General features: G+C 43.5%; 1 protein-coding gene across 7 annotated transcripts in view; it reads left to right on the top strand.

The window, feature by feature from the left end:
* Positions 1-17,043, top strand: part of LOC117361280 (acrosomal protein KIAA1210-like) — a 156,027-nt gene that overhangs the window by 121,071 nt on the left and 17,913 nt on the right. For all 7 annotated transcript variants that reach the window (XM_033946411.1, XM_033946407.1, XM_033946406.1 and 4 more), the window contains 5 exons: positions 1,094-1,303; positions 5,562-5,670; positions 8,826-10,406; positions 12,324-12,469; positions 14,162-14,264. In XM_033946411.1, coding sequence (XP_033802302.1) covers positions 1,094-1,303; positions 5,562-5,670; positions 8,826-10,406; positions 12,324-12,469; positions 14,162-14,264 — 2,149 coding nt within the window. The remainder of the gene's footprint in view (positions 1-1,093; positions 1,304-5,561; positions 5,671-8,825; positions 10,407-12,323; positions 12,470-14,161; positions 14,265-17,043) is intronic.

The raw sequence follows: 17,043 nt of genomic DNA on the forward strand, positions 1-17,043 counted from the left end.
CAATGGGGGGATTAAATGACTTGCCCAGGGTCACAGGAAACAGCATGGGGTTTGAACTCACAACCTCAGGATGCTGAGGCTGTAGCTTTAACCACTGCACCACACTCTCCCCATATGGCTGTTTATCACCAGTGTAAATCATTCTATGAGATCCGCATACCAAGTTATGAAACAAGACCATGTTACAATGAATAAAGTTCTTAACAGGGTCTTCAATGTTTATCTAGTATAAAAGAGTTGTCCACTTGGATTGTGAATGTCAGACTATTACTGTTATTAATCATTCTATATCGCTACTAGATGTATGCAGGGCTGTACAAGGCATTTTTTTGGTTTATTGCCATCTTACGTGATTTCCTACTTGAAATTTTTCTATTCAGCAAAAGATACCAGAAACTCAGGTATTTTCGCCTTCCCTGCCCCGAGGTCCTGCCGTTATAAATTTTTTTTTGACAGGACATTGGAGTACCAGGCCGGGAAGTTTAATTCCTGGTTACATCCATTGATCGCTCAAACTTATTCTTATACTACATTTAGGAAAGATTTAAAAACATATTTATTTGATAAATTAGATTGATGGGTTTAATTACTAGTTGATCTTTTTTTTGAACAAAACTGCTGTAGGCCTTTTTTAATATATTATGTGTTTCTCTTCATTAGACTTTTTAATATTTTAAATTATATAATAGTCTCTGCTGCATTTGATTGCTTACAATGTATTGTTTTTTGTTTTTTTTATGAAATTGTATCCTCTTCGCTGAATTGTTCAGTTTTATTCCTTGTTGTGAACCGCCCAGAACTGTTGGTAGGGCGGTATATAAGAAAATAAATTATTATTATTATTACACAGATACTTTCTCCGTCCCTAGTGGGCTCACAACCTAAGTTTTTGTACCTGAGGGCAATGAAGGGTTAGGTGACTTGCCCAGGGTCACAAGAAGTGCCGTGGGAATTGAACCCAGTTCCCTAGGACCACAGTCCACTGCACTAACCATTAGGCTACTCCCTCCACGGGGAACAAGTTGAAAAATGACTATGTCAGTGAAAATATTAAGTAATGCATATTAATTAATTCTCTTTCATCTGCATGCAGGTGTCCTCCGAAGCGTCCTCCAGACCTGTTAGCCCTCTGTCTTCCCTAGTTCTTGTGTGTTCTGCCTCGATGGCCACCAGTGAATCTCCTGTTGATTTCAGCGTCCCTGCTAATCCACTGGTTTGCCTAGATAGTTTGGCAGCAAGACACAGGATTGCGATAAATCCACGAAAACAAAGAGGCCCTGGCAGTCGGAGCAAACTGAGGCCGGTAAGTGTTGTGCGTAGGAAGGATGTGCTCACAAGTGCAAACTCCATCGTGCTTTATCATCACACCTCTATCGGTACTTCTTCCAGCTATTAAGAAATAATGTGGGACGGCTTAATGTCTGCGTCGGAATATATCACTGAATGCACAGGGAGAATAGGCTGCCTGGCGTATAATTTAAAGAATTGTGTAGTAGACATTTGAGTTGGAGGCACAGCTCGCTTCGTTTTATTTACCAATGATTCTTCAGAATTCAGTTGCTCAAAAAATAAAGTAAAAAGTAGTAACGAGATTGTGTTAGCCCATAAAAGAAAATCAACTCATTGTTTTACACAAGCAGTGAATGCTTAAAAACACAAGGATTTTGGGTTCCTAAGGCTCCTTCATGTGGTAACGGAGTTTAGTTACTATCTACAACAGACATGTCAAACTCTGGCCTGCGGTATAATAAAATTTGGCCTGCCAAAAAATTACCAATTTTCACTTAAGCTGGCCTGCTGGCAGACATTTTTATTACCCAATCAGGTAGAAGCACCGCATCAGCTGTAGGTTCACGCAGCTTCCTGGTCTTGCATTAAAGCAGCCTGCCGGCTGTAGCGATCCTAGCAGGCTGCCGTAGTCTCAGCAGCACATTCCCTCTGCCGCGGTCCTGTACATCAGAGAAGGGGTGGGAATGTGCTGCGGAGGCCGACGGCAGCCTGCTAGGATCGCTACAGCTGACCAGCGATCCTCTGCAGGCTGCTTTAATGTAAGACCGGAATCCGGGATGGACGGAAGGAAGGAAAAGAGGGCCAAATCTCGGGCCAAAAGGAAAGATGCCAGACCTCCAGGGGAGGGAAGGGAAATGGAAGAGAAGAAGGAAGGAGATCCTGGCAAGCGAGTTATCAGAAGACAACCGGAGCCTGGGACCACAACATAATTTGAATAATGACCAGAGAACAAAAGGTAGAAAAGGTAATTTTATTTTCTGTTTTGTGATTACAATATGTCAGATTTGAAATGTGTATCCTGCCAGAGCTGGTGTTAGACAGCAGGCGTGAACTAGGACCTAAAAGAGAGAGGAAAAGTCTTTTTTATTTATTTTGTTTATATCACAGAGTTGGCGTGGGGTTGGAGAGGTTATAACCTACTAAGACTAAGGGGTCCTTTTATTAAGGCGCGCATTTAGCATGTGCTAAATCAGTTAGCCTACCTTAATAAAAGGACCCCTAAGTATCTTAATAAAAAAATTCAGCCTGTTTTAGATTTTGGCTCCTTATGTGATTGAGTTTGACACCCCTGATCTACAGCCTTGGTATAAGAAACTTTAGTTACAGTACCCTTGGTCATCCTGATATTTTCAGAATATGCTAGCTGTGTATAAGTGTTGGTTTTTTCCCAGTTCATGATACGAGGGTCATTTCATAAATAATGAACACAATTTTTTTAAATTTACATGTTTTGCTTTTTTTTTTTCTTCAAATATTTCTTTACAATCCTTCAATATAGTCTCCCTGCTTTGCAATGACCGAGTTCCAACATCCGGGAAGCTTCATTATTCCATCCAAGACACCGTTTTAGTTCAGTTGCTGAATGGCTCAGGTACCGGCAGAAGAAAGCTCTTCCAGAGATGCAAAACGATGTCCACGCATAGGTTGTTTCAACTTTGGAAAAAGGTCAAAGTCTGGTGGACTCATGTCTGGACTGTAGGGAGCATGAGGTAACACCTCCCAGCCGTATTCATGTAGTTTTTCAATGACATTCCCTATGTGCAGGCGAGCATTGTCATGAAGAATGAGTGGCCCAGCCAAGAACAACTGAGATTGGGTTTTGTGCATTTTTTGCAAAAAATCACGATAATACACTTCTTCCACATGGAACTTTGTCTGTGATGATGATGCCTTCATGATCATAAGCAAAAATCATCATTTCTTTGACTTTTGATTGAGCTCATTGAAATTTTTTTGGTCGTGGGGAAGATGGAATTCTCAACTCATCATTGAAAAACTACGCGAATACGGCTGGGAGGTGTTACCTCATGCTCCCTACAGTCCAGACATGAGACCACCAGACTTCGACCTTTTTCCAAAGTTGAAACAACCTATGCGTGGACATCGTTTTGCATCTCTGGAAGAGCTTTCTTCCGCCGGTACCTGAGCCATTTGGCAACTGAACAAAACGGTGTCTTGGATGAAATAATGAAGCTGCCTGAACGTTGGGACTTGGTCATTGCAAAGCAAGGAGACTATATTGAAGGACTAGTGTTTAAGCCCGTTACATTAACGAGTGCTAGTAAAGCCTCCTTCCCTCACATGTCCCCTATTTTCAGCCCCAGCTCCAAACCCATTTTACCCCACCCTCAGCACCCTTCTCCCATCTGTTCCCTTTCAGCCCGAGCCCCCTTTTCTCACAAGCAGCATTTCCCTCCCCACTCCATTTCCCTGTCCAGCAGCACCTCTTCCCTGCTCCCCCTGTCCCTCTTCCCTGCTCCCCCGGTCCAGCAGCACCTCTTCCCTGCTCCCCCTGTCCCTCTTCATTGCTTCCCCGGCCCCGTAGCACCTCTTCCCTGCTCCCCCTGTCCCTCTTCCCTGTTCCCCCGGTCCAGCAGCACCTCTTCCCTGCTCCCCCTGTCCCTCTTCCTTGCTCTCCTGGCCCAGTAGCACCTCTTCCCTGCTCCCTCTGTCCTTATTCCTTGCTCCCCTGGTCCAATAGCACCTCTTCCCTGCTCCAGCAGCACCCCTTACCTGTTTCCCCAGCCCAGTATGCAGCGTTGTGAGCATCGCGGCCGGCTTTTGTGAACCTCATAGGCCACTCTGCCCCTCAGAAGTACGTTCCCTCTGACGCGATTGCGTATGTCAGAGGAAACGTTCTACTGAGGTGCTGTGCAGCCTGCGAAGTTTAGTAGAGCCGGCCACGATCCTCACGGGAGCAGCGCCCGACCCTCAGCGGCACGAAGCCCTCCTCCTGGCAGCCGCCGCCAGCACCGCTCCGCACCGCCTCCTCAAGCCTCCGAATATGGCCGGCTTCCTCCAGCGGTTGGTGAGTGAGGGCGGGAGGAGGGGAGTGGACAGAATGTTCCCTGCCTCCGGGTTCTAAAATGGAACATGGCCACGGATCACATACCACAGCGGCAGGGATCACGCCGTTTTAAAAGCGCATGCGCCGGTAAGGTTTTATTATATAGGATTGTAAAGAAATATTTGAAAAAAATAAATAAAACGTAAATTTTTTAAAAATAGTGTGCATTATTTATGAAATGACCCTCGTATAAATAAGAAATCCAACTTGTGATATCTATTGTTTAACCATGAGGCTTTCGTGACTATATATCCTCTGTCTTGAGATGCAAAAATCAAATTGGATGGAAGGACCGATATGATCTCACTGCACCATCTTTTTATACTGCTTTAATGAAAGGCGACACACCCTTCTAGGATTTCATTTTTATTTCAAGACCAATGTGGCAAATAGAACATTCCATTGCTTTCTACTTATGTTAATCTGATAGGCGGAGAATGAAGATATTGACGAGTACCACCTAAAAGACTCCAACTGAGCTCCGATAGCCAACGGAGCTTGGATGAGTGATTTTAATATGGTGGTATGAATCATTCAATGTTGGAAGGACCCGTGCTTACTTGGTATGTTGCCTTGATCTTTTCAGTGAAATACAATGCTGTAGCAAAGGATTGGTATTAGCCCATCAGTTGTGGTGGATCAGAGATGATATTGTTGAATTGTGACTGTGACTTTGAGCTAAATTCTGATTTAGTTGAGTATTGCAATAGAATTTTTGCAAATCCCCCCAAAAGTCTATACAGTTGTGGCACAAAAAAACACATTGATAATATACAACACTTTCACATGCAAGGTAAAGACAACTGAAAAACAACACAAGCACAGGCCAAAAATACTAAACTCAAGGGAGGAAAAAAACCTCAGAAACAAATCCTTCCACCCCCACAATAGTGGTTTAAGGTGGTCAGGCAAAAACTTCATTGTACCGATTGTGGAGATAGGTAAGGAAATGAATCACTTATCTTAATCAGAGCCTGTAGATATTCCAGGGGAGGTTTTTTATGCCAATGAGGTTTTTGCCCGACCACCTTAAACCACTATTGTGGGGTGGGAGGGTTTGGTTTTCCTCCCTTGAGTTTAGTATTTTTGACCTGTGCTTGTGTTGTTTCTCACTGTCTTTGTCCATGTGAAAGTTTTGTACTACATCTGTGTTATGTAGACTTTTTAAACGCATCGAAACAAAGTTGCATTTTATTCCTTTTAGGAGGAAGAATCCAAAGCAAACGTATTGAACATTCCCGTGTCATTAGAAGGCGAGATTGATGCAATAAAACTCATCAGCATTGAGCAGAATGAAGAAGTTTGCGGAGGTGGTAAGATACTGTGAGACACTTCAAAGTCGGTGATTCCCGTTCATGAAGATCATTTAGTCTTCCAGATCATAACATCCATGTATTGAAATAGCAGTGCCTACAAAGAGTGTCTCTAGAAAAGTGCAAAGTATCTTTGCTTACCCATATTTTTCTCATTTTATTTTTAAATTTTAATTGTAGCATTCTCTTTTTTTTTTTTTAACAATCTGTCCTGATGAGGCCTGAGGCTGCCTTGCTGCTCTTACATGCTTCTATTACAATTCTCTCCTCACCCTTGCGGTTTAGCATTATGTAATCCGGAAACCAAGGTGGGGACCACAAATTGGGAAATGCCTGAAGAAAGGCTCTGAAAATCTCAGCACTTAGTTAACTTAAATGGAGACTATTGCATAATTCAGTCCGTTAAATGCAAGAAATTATCTTACAAATGTGCCTTACTCCATTTTAAACTTCTTTATTCACAAATTTTTTATAGATCCTCAGAGGGCCACCACGCACTCAAATATATTTCATAGTGCGGGCTTTATGCACCCTTTCGTCACTGGACCTGATTTTTTAGTTGAGTGTAACATTTTAGTGTTATGACTAAAGTATAGGTATTCTTAAAGTACTTAGCTTTTAGTTGACGCTAGTCGGGAGGGTAGAAACATAAATGTCCAACATGTTTCGCCCGTCTGTCTCACAGGGCTTTATCAAGGCTCCCTCTCCCGTTCGGTAACAACTTTCTCCAACCACTGCGTCAATGACGCAGTGGTTGGAGAAAGTTGTTACCGAACGGGAGAGGGAGCCTTGATAAAGCCCTGTGAGACAGACGGGCGAAACATGTTGAACATTTATGTTTCTACCCTCCCGACTAGCGTCAACTAAAAGCTAAGTACTTTAAGAATACCTATACTTTAGTCATAACACTAAAATGTTACACTCAACTAAAAAATCAGGTCCAGTGACGAAAGGGTGCATAAAGCCCGCACTATGAAATATATTTGAGTGCGTGGTGGCCCTCTGAGGATCTATAAAAAATTTGTGAATAAAGAAGTTTAAAATGGAGTAAGGCACATTTGAAGAAAGGCTCTGGCAGCCATATTTCAACTGGATCCTAAAATCTGTTCTCAGTCTAGCTGAAATAAAAATGGGTGTTGGATTACTTAAGCAACCCATCTGTGGGTCTGATTTGATGAAAACTGTGCAAGTAGAAAACAAGGCAGAAATAGAATTACCAGCCTGCTCCTCTGATCGATTCCCACCCACCTACTCGGCGCTGTCTCTCCCACTGTCACATCCTCAACTTATCACTCTCCACTGCAACTGTTCTTGAAATCTTCAAACATGCTGTAGTCTCACCTCTCCTCAAAAAACCCTCACTAGACCCCATATCCTCCTTCAACTATCGCCCCCCATCTCCCTCCTCCCCTTCGTATCCAAGCTACTTGAACGTATTGTCTCACCGCCATTGTTTGGTCTTCCTTTCATCTCAAGTTGTTCTTGACCCACTTTAAATTGGGCTTTTGCCTACTCCATTCCACAAAAACCACCCTTGCTAAAGTCTCTAATGACCTGTTCCTGCTTATATCCAATTCTCATCTTTCTTAATCTATTTGCTGCTTTCAATACTGTTGATCACCATCTACTCTTCAATACATTGTCCTCACAGGGATTCCAGGGTTCTGTTCTCTTCTGGTTTTCTATCTCTCCCATTGCACTTTCAGTGTTTGCATAGGTGGATCCTCCTCCACTGCTATCCCACTCTCAATCGGTGTACCTAAAGGCTTGGGCCCTCTCCTTTTCTCCATATATACACATTCCCTCGGTGCATTGATCTTCTCCCATGGCTTTCAATATCATCTCTATGTTGATGACAGTCAAATGTACCTCTTCACACCAGACCTCTCTACAGGAATCAAGGCCCAAATCTCAGTCTGCCTGTCCGACATTGCCACCTGGATGTCTTAACACCACCTAAAACTGAATATGGCTAAGACCAAGCTCCTTATCTTTCCGCCTAAACTCACCTCCCCACTCCTCCCATTATCTGTGTTTGTGGAAAACACTCTCCTCTTCTCTGTCCTGTCAACTCACAATGTCAGGGTCATCTTTGAATTCTTTCTCTCCTTCTCCACCCAAATCCAACAAACTGCTAAAGCTGTTGCATCTTCCTCTATAATATTACAAAATCCAAACTATCTTTTCCGAGCACACAACCAAAATCCTTATCCACACACTTATCACCTCTCGCTTAGATTACTGCAATTTTCTTCTCTCAGGTCTTCCATTCAACCATCTCTCCCTCCTTCAATCCCTTCAAAATTCTGCTGCACAACATATATTCCGCCAGAGCCGCTATCCTCACATTACCCCCCTCATCAAGTCACTTCATTGGTTCCCCATCCATTTCTGAATACAGTTCAAACTCCTCTTATTGACTTACAAGTGCATCCACTCTGCAGCCCCCCAATATCTCTCCTCACTTATCTCTCTCTATGCTCCCCCCCAAGAACTACATCGGGTAAGTCCCTCTTATCTGTACCTTTCTCCTCCACTGCTTTCCGTCTTGCTGTGCTGTATGCCTGGAACAGACTGCCTGAGTCAATACGTCAAGCTCCGTTTCTAGCAGTATTCAAATCCAAGCTAAAAACCATTTTTTTTCAAGGCTGCCTTCAACACCTATGTTCATCCTATCATTCTGTCTGCAAGAAACTCCCCAACCCTATATGTCCTGCATGTCCAAATTAGATCGTAAGCTCTACTGAGCAGAGACCGTCTATTGCTTGTTAAATATACAGCGTTGCGTACGCTTTTCAGCACTATAGAAATGATAAATAGTAGTAGTAGACTTAAATAGCCAACCTACATATTAAGTAGGCCTTGATTAATGACAATATTTGAGCTTGGATAGTAGTCTTTTAGTTTAGTGCATACTGGTATCAAATAACCCTATACTAATGTCATTTATGTGTGTTATTTGCTGCAGGCTCTGTGACAAATAACATATGTTAATGGAATTAGATTCATTTTTTTATGTACTTCATAAAGCCTTTAGTTATCCAATAAATTACGCTGGAAAATGTTTGCTAATGTTAGCATGAAATGATAATGGACTTATATGATTTTTTTTCCAGTTTTTCATAAAGCACAAACGGTTTTCTTTTTCAATTCAGGTTCAATGGTCCAAGCAGAAAAGAATAATGACAAAGAAGTTCACATTGCTACAGAGTCAACGGACTTTACAAAGAACTCTGATGCTTTCAGTAGCTGCCAGAATTTGGTATCAACCGATCGTGCTTTAACACATGAGGAAGCTTGCCCTGAAGATTCTGCCGCTAGGAATAATGACTTGCTGTCATCGTCATATGTCGAGAGCACCCTAACAGAGGAGCAAAAAGCTAGTCGTAATGAAGAGAATGAGAAAGTGGAGCCACAGGTTAAGCTAAAAGAGTCTGGAAGTGAAAATAACCCACATCCGCAGCCTACACATGGAAACATTATTGAGCTTGTCAAACCCGTAGAAGCCGACAGTGAAATTCAACACCGGGACGGTGATCAAGAAATGGCTCCTAAACGGTTGAACACCATCTTTAAGGAAAAAGAGGATACATGTGCAGAAGACACACCGATGTCTTTGCCCAAGTCTGTGATGTGCACTGAAGATGAACCATGTCATAGCGTTATGGCTACCAAAGTGAGAGACGAGTTTTTGTCTTGTGATAATGAAAAGACTTTAATCACTTTTGGGTTATACTCTTCAGACAATTTACAAGCCCAGCCGTCGACCTTGGAGACGGCCACTGAAACCACCCCAACAATTACAGAAGACCGTGTTATCCAACCTCGAATATCGGAGGCACATGAAGAACCAAAAGTAATCCTACAAACGGATTCGGACATGAGAGACCTTGATTTGAATCGATTACTGGTCGAGAGTAAAATACCTGAAGAGTTGCATCTGGTAAGAGAACTGCAGAGCCCTTTATCGGAAGGTAGCAGTGAGGATACATATGTAATCTCTGGAGCTGACTCTTCAGAAGAAGAGCCGAAAATCTCTGCCAGTATTCCTATCCTTAATGTTGAATGCTCTAATGTTGTTGCTGCAAGTAACGATGAGGAACAGTTAGACCTCCTTTCTACTCGAGCAAAAAGCAGTAAAACCAACAAAATAGTGGAAGAAAACACGAGAGGCGTACACGAGAAGTGTACTGGAAAACCAGTTCGGTTTACCATTGCCACTGCTTGGCAAAGATCTCTCTCGGGAGGGTTGAGTTTTAAAGAAGAGACCTTTGCTAGAAATCTTCTAGCCTCAGCCATCAAACCAGAGTGGTTTGAAGGAACAGGAAGTGAAGATGCTGAAAAAGAGAAAACAAGGCCCAAATCTGCTCTTGGCAACCAAGAAAATGTTATTGATCGTGCGAATATTGACGCTCCTCCTGAAAAAAAGGCCGACGTTGAAGCGCAGGACCCCGAAACTCCATTTGGCATCAGGCTGAAGAGAACATCTTCTCTAATAAGATACAGTGGGGAAAGCGGTAGTGAGTTCCAGAAGATGGGTTCCTCTGCGGTGTGCCCGTCCCCTTCTCTTCAGGCCACAGAGATTCAGAAGTCTCCAGCTGCTGTCAAACTGCCAAATATCCTTCCAGCTGGTGCAAAACCTGTAAATAAGGAGTCAAGTTTACAGGAGGAAAATCCTCCCCAGAAAATAAAAGCAGAGGATTTACCAAAGATGCTGCCCACTAGCAAAACTGCAGGTAATGGTTATTTTCAGAGAGAAATATGGAGTATTATTTCTATAATTGTCTTATTCCATAGTGCACATCGGGCTTATTTTACTAAGCTGCGGTATGAATTGGCCATAGCATGCCCTTACGCAGGTCTTTCCCACATACTAAGGCCATTTTTACCATGGCCATAAATGCCCCCCAATATTCTATTTATTTCATTAATGGCCATGCATTAATGTTACCATTAATGCGCACCATTTGCAAAAATTACCTTGGGAGCACGCACTTCTACCCATTAAAGAGGCGGTAAGGGCTCCTACATTAACCAGTTAGTGTGCAGGAATGCCCCTTAAAAATGCAAAAAAATAATTAGCATGAGGTTAGCATGTGCACATTCCCAAACTAATATGAAACAGCTAAGCAGACAAATTCCCAATGGGACACTCATTTTGTGATTTCCACCGCTGCGTCAGGAAGATTCAAAAAGTGCTTCTCAATTCACTGGCTATAACACCCATCAGCCACCAGGGGGGGAAGTGGAGCTCACTGAGATAAGTGTGAGTTTTGAATCTTGTGACTGTGGTTTACATCCCTGGTGGCTCTGATTGAAAGTAACAACAGTGCTTGAACGGAAACGTTTTGACTAGTGAAGAACCCTCTTTACCAGTTCACTGCTAACTGTTGAAATGCTATGCATTCTGGGTGTTAAATTTGGGTAATTTGATAATTCATATACTAATTAGTGCAACATTAGACTGAATGTTTGCTAGTATGGGATGCATGCAGCAGAGTTTTTGTTCAGCCAGTGAATGAAAGTGAGCCACCCTGTTTTACGTTTCCCGTTGGGGTTCAACAGTGTTGTATTCTTTACATTTGAGGCTTCTTCTCCACTTTTTGATGGGCAGTGCTGTATGCTTGAGTTCTAAGTGTGATTGAGTATGTTAGTGTGATTTTTTTTTTTTTTTTTTTTTTGTTCCCATGGAAATTCTGAATCAACAGTATCCCAACAGTGGCCAACCCAGGTCACAGGTACCTGGCAAGATCCTAAGTAGTAAAACAGATTTTATGCTGCTTATCCTAGGAATAAGTGGTGAATTTCCCCAAGCCATCTCAATAATGGCTTACGAACTTTTGATTTTGGAAATTGATCAAAAGCTTTTCTTTTTAATCCCAGCTAGGCTAACCGCTTTCACCAATTCTCCAACAACAAATTTTGGAGTTTAATTACAGCTCTAGACTTTTAAAGCCGTATATGCAAGGATTTCACAAGCAATAATGCATGCTTGTGACTACATACCCCAAATACATATGATGCCATCTTTGTCATTTCTGACATTGAGGTAATGATTGGTTCTCAAGATGTAAAAACTGTTTAAATCCTAAAGGGTTGAGGGCACACATTCAGTGTGAATGTCTGCAACGCTGTCAGATGCATCATAAGTGAATTCTAGTGTTCTAGGGCAATGGTTCCCAACCCTGTCCTGGAGGACCACCAGCCAATCCGGGATTTTGGGATAGCCTTAATGAATTTGCATGGGAGAGATTTGCATATAATGGAGAATGAAAGCCATGCAAATCTGCCTCCTGCATATTCATTAGGGTTATCCTGAAAACCTGACTGGCTGACGGCCCTCCGGGACTGGGTAGAGAACCACTGTTCTAGGGCGTCATGATCAGTTTGATTTTGTCATAACTCTATAAAACAGGAATGAGCAGCCTCAGTCCTTAAGGGCTGCAATCCGGTTGAGTTTCAGGATTATGCGTGCAATCTATTTGCATGCACTGTCTCTACTGTATGCAAATAGATCCCTTGCATATTCATTGGAGAAATCCTGGAAACCCGACTGGGCCAAGGATCTCCACCCCTGCTCTTTGTTGTTTCAGGTTCCCCCCTTTAATGGCTGACCTGATTTAATTGTGGATCTCTGTTCACTTATCTTCCAGAAAAGGTTTTAAACTCATCTGGGGCTGCCTCCGAACCAGCCTGGATTTCCGTGGCAAAGCTAAAGCAGAAAGGATTCCATGGACATCTACGTGTCAAAGAACAGATCGCAGATAACCGAGCCGTGGCGGAAATGGACATAGAGAAGGTATCTTGCCATAGCGTTTTTAGCGCATCTGGCATTTTGTGGAAGGGGTTTAGAGAAAGGCTACTACAATGTCCCACAAACTCTACACAGAGAGGCTTGACACTTGACATGTTCACACTGGTGGAAAGAGAGTAAAGGAAGTGGGATAAGACAGAAATATTGAAGGATGTAAAAGAGCTCAAAGGACCCTCGGCCACAAGAGGGCATCCGCTAAAACTTAGGGGCGGGAAATTTCATGGCGACACCAGGAAGTATTTCTTCACTGAAAGAGTGGTTGCTCATTGGAATGAACTTCCGGTGCAGGTAATCGAGGCCAGCGGAGTTCCTGATTTTAAGCGTAAATGGGGTGCCCATGTGGGATCTCTAAGAGAGCAGGGTTAATGTGATGGGTCATTAGGGCAGGGATCTCTAGGAGGGTAGAATTAGGGGGGTGGGTCAGTAGAGTGGGCAGACTTGATGGGCTATGGCCCTTTTCTGCCGTCATTTTTCTATCCTTTTCTATGCTTCTAAGAGAAGATGGTTCACAGGAAATAGGAAAGGTGGCAGATTCCGGAAACAGCCTGCCAACAGTTGCAGTGAAGACCTGATAGTGTTAGAACAGTACTTCTCAACTCAGTCCTTGGAGCAGTAAGGCTTTAAGGCTATGTACGTACACAGTGTTTGCTGTTCCATGTCTTCTATGCTGTGTTTCATCACGCATGCTTGCCTTGCCAATTTTGCCAAGTCGTGTAATTCTGTGTTACCCATGCTTTGTATTACTAGGCTCAACACACCATGTTTGCCATATTATGGGTTTTTTTAACCACGTGTTGTTAACTTTGTTTGCCATCCCTGTCGGACAATGTTTGCCATGCTATCTCCTACCATATTATGTCTGAGAGCGTGGTGCTGGGGTTGGAGCTGCAGCCTTGGCACCCTGAGGTTGTGGGTTCTGACACCTGCCGCTCCTTGTGACCTTGGACAGGTCACTTGGGCCCCCAATGCCCAAGATATATTAGACAGATTGTGAGCCCGCCAGGACAGACAGGGAAAAAATGCTTCAGTACCTGAATACAATTCATGTAAACCATTCTGAGCTCCCCTGGGAGAACAGTATAGAAAATTGAATAAATAAATAAATGTACCATGAATATGTATGAGAGATAATTGCATGCACAGCTTCCTTGGTATGCAAATCTATCTCATTCAAGTTCATTGTGCATATCCTGAAAACATGACTGGCGAGGAGAGCCCTGAGGACTGGGTTGCGTTGTACTGTGTTAGAGAACTGAAGTGTGCTAGGGAAAAATGTAGAGGGCACTGGCTAGAACAGAGTCAAGAACCTGATGGGGAAAGGACCTGTGTATTGGGGCTAAGTATGAGAGCTCCTGCACTCCTCTATTTTTTTTTTTAAACCCCGCTAAGCTAACTGATTTCACCACATTCTCTGGCAATGAATTCCAGAGTTTAATTGCACATTGTTGTGTGAAGAAATATTTTCTCCGGTTTGGACACTTAAGTTCAGCCTGAGGGATCTGAGTGCTGCCTCTGTCGAGTCCTCAACTCTGACCAACCCCAGAGAGGGGCATTCCTGAGCTAGAAATCAAGCACATAGTAGCTTCAAAGAACTTCTAATGTGCATTTTTCATCTGGTCAGATCTATTTTATATTATATGCATGTGTTTTTTTTCTCTTATCGGCCCTTCTTTTTAGAGACTTAGCTACACCGTTGAAAATGCTCTGAGAAAGAACCTTGGGTCAGATCTTCCTGGAATGGAGAAGTCACAAGCAGAACTGCCTGTTATGAGCATAGCAGGTAAAGGACAGAGGCAAAATTTTTTTAAAAAAAATATATATATATAAAGAGCGAGCTCAAGTAAACCACAGAGAGGAGAAAATAGGAACAGACAAGATAAATACATAACGTCACAATTGGCAGTGAGTGAATGTCCTCTTTCTCCTGAAGAACCTAGCAACAGCAACAGAAGGGTAAATAACGAGTAATATTTGACCACATCTCGGTGGATAAATATTCCCTGTGGATAAAAAAGGATTTCCCTGGGTATGCAGGAGGGTGATTTTATAAGGCAGCACCTAGGTGCATCTGTTTAATAAAGGTAACACAAGTAATAATAATAATAATCAGTTTATATACCGCAAGGCCGTGAAGTTCTCTGCAGTTTACAGTAATTAAAAATTACAATTGAAGAGAAATTAAAATAGAACTAAAATTAAGAAACCAGTGTTGTGAAACCCACCTGCACAAAGTTAATAATAATAATTTTATTTTTGTATACTGCCTTACCACATAGTTCTAGGTGGTTCAAATATAGAGAAAAATTATACAATCTATAAATAAAATACAATTGACTTAAAAATTCATTCAAATCAAACTAAAATAAACAATTTAAAATCAATATACAATTTACCAGTCAAGATTCAAGACATCAGTTTACAAATTTATCAAACAAATCAGTTTTCCTGCTCTGAATGATTTTATGAAGCGGCATTTCTGTGTGTAATTTTATAAAATAGGGGGGGTCGATAGTCAAAGCAAATTAACCAGCCCAAAACCCTAGTCAGTTAAATCAATTGTAGAGACTATTTGTTGAAATTCAGCGGCGTAACCACTTAGGCTCAGATTCTGTAAACAGTGCTGTTGTCGGTGGCGGCTGATCACAAGTCAATCACACGATGGCGCCAAGTACAGAATTGCGCCTCTGGCAAAGGTAGATGCCAGAAACGTAGGCCACGGTTTTCCAGGCCTACATTTCCGGCGCCTACCTTTGATGTGCATCTCGTTTCCATAGGCTCTGTAGGCCGCCTAACACCATTTCCGCCATTAGCCGCGCCTACAGAGGCACGATTCTAGCGCTGATTTTGTAGGCATTGGTAGGTTACTGAGCTTAAAAATTGTCACTGGTTAGAGAATCTGGGACAGTGCCGCTGAATACATCACAGACTGCTAAAGTGGAAGGCAGCCATTTTGTGGGTGGTCTAGGGTGGAGTAGGCAGTTATGTAGTTAAGTGCCAATATTCAGGACTTAACTGATTAACTAAGGGGGAAATTAATCAAACGGCGCTACCATGTTAGCGCATTCTAATGATGCCCATAGGGATATAATGGGCGTTTGTATAGCATTTAGGGGGAAATTCTATAAGAGGCTCCTAAAAGTTAAGCGCCTAAATAAATAAGCGCCTAAAGCTAGGTGACTAACTCAATTAGTAAATTAGCTTCAAAAATGAGCTCATAATTGAAAAAATAAAATAAAATGTAAGTGGGAGATAAGTGCCTGTCTTCTTGGCGTAATTCTACAAAAGATGGTGCCTATCATCGTCGAACAACAAAGAAGTGTTTTGGAGGTGGAGAAAGACTTAGGTGCCGCTAGACGCAATTCTCTAAAGGACTTAGGTGCCTATAATGTAGGCCTTTAAAAACCTGGCCATGGGAGGGGCAATTGGAATCTTAGGCCACTCCCAGTGCATCCCAGAATGCACTGGGAAGGAGGCCTAAGACTCCGTTTGGCCCAGGTGCCTAAGACCCCCCCCATGGGAGGGACAATAGCCATCTGAGCCAATCAGGGCCTTAGGCTCCTCCCCAATGCATCCCAGAATGTACTGGGAAGGGGAAGGCCCATCATTTTGCAGTGATGGGCCTGCAGGCTGGAGGGTGTATGCCTCCCTCTGGCCAGACCTTCATTATAAAAGGTATGGGGGGAGTGGGAGGTGGTCTTCGTGTTAGGGGGGTTGCTGGGTGAGGTCTCCAGGGGAGCCCTGGAAAGGGGGGGGTCACCGGGTGGCCAGGGAATGCTTTGGGGGGTTGGGGGGGGCAGGAAGAATTGGGCACTCCTCCTGCTGCGGACAGTTGGGGTGGCGTTCGGGGGTTCCAACAGGAAGGAGTGGGCATCCCTCCTGCCGGCCAACTTGTGGGGGGTTCCCTGCCGCTGCTGCTCAGCTGATCATCGCAAGGAGATTCCCTTGCCACGATCAGCTCAGCGGCAACGTGATTCTCTAAGCGGCACCTGTAACATGGGTGTCAGGTCAAAAGCGTGCCGGGACAGAGGCACGCGCAGACAATTGAGCGCAGCGCGGAGGTGCGCGCCGAAAAAAATTACTGTTTTTAGGGGCTCCGATGGGGGGCGTGGGGGGAACTCCCCCACTTGATACAGATCGCGCCGCGTTGTGGGGGGTTTGGGGGGTTGTAACCCCCCACATTTTACTGAAAACTTCACTTTTTCCCTGTTTTTAGGGAAAAAGTGAAGTTTCCAGTAAAATGTGGGGGGTTACAACCAGTGCTCCCTCTAAGCGGGCGGGTGTTGTGAGCAAAATTTTTTTCGCTGTGCGCTACAAATATCGGGCGCCAGCAAGTTATGAGCCAACTCGCCCGATTCTCCTCTCGCCGCCCTGCCCGCCGTGCGCTGTGACGTGAAACTTGTGCGCTGGATGTAATATTTTGTGCGCCAGTGCACGCCAGCGCAGCTTAGAGGGAACACTGGTTACAACCCCCCACAATGCCGCTGCGATCTGTATTAAGTAAAGTGGGGGGGCTCCCCAACAAAACCCCCCCGTCGGAGCCCCTAAAAACAGTAATTTTC

The sequence above is a fragment of the Geotrypetes seraphini genome, chromosome 5 (assembly GCF_902459505.1).
Source record: "Geotrypetes seraphini chromosome 5, aGeoSer1.1, whole genome shotgun sequence".
Taxonomy (NCBI): Eukaryota; Metazoa; Chordata; class Amphibia; order Gymnophiona; family Dermophiidae; genus Geotrypetes; species Geotrypetes seraphini.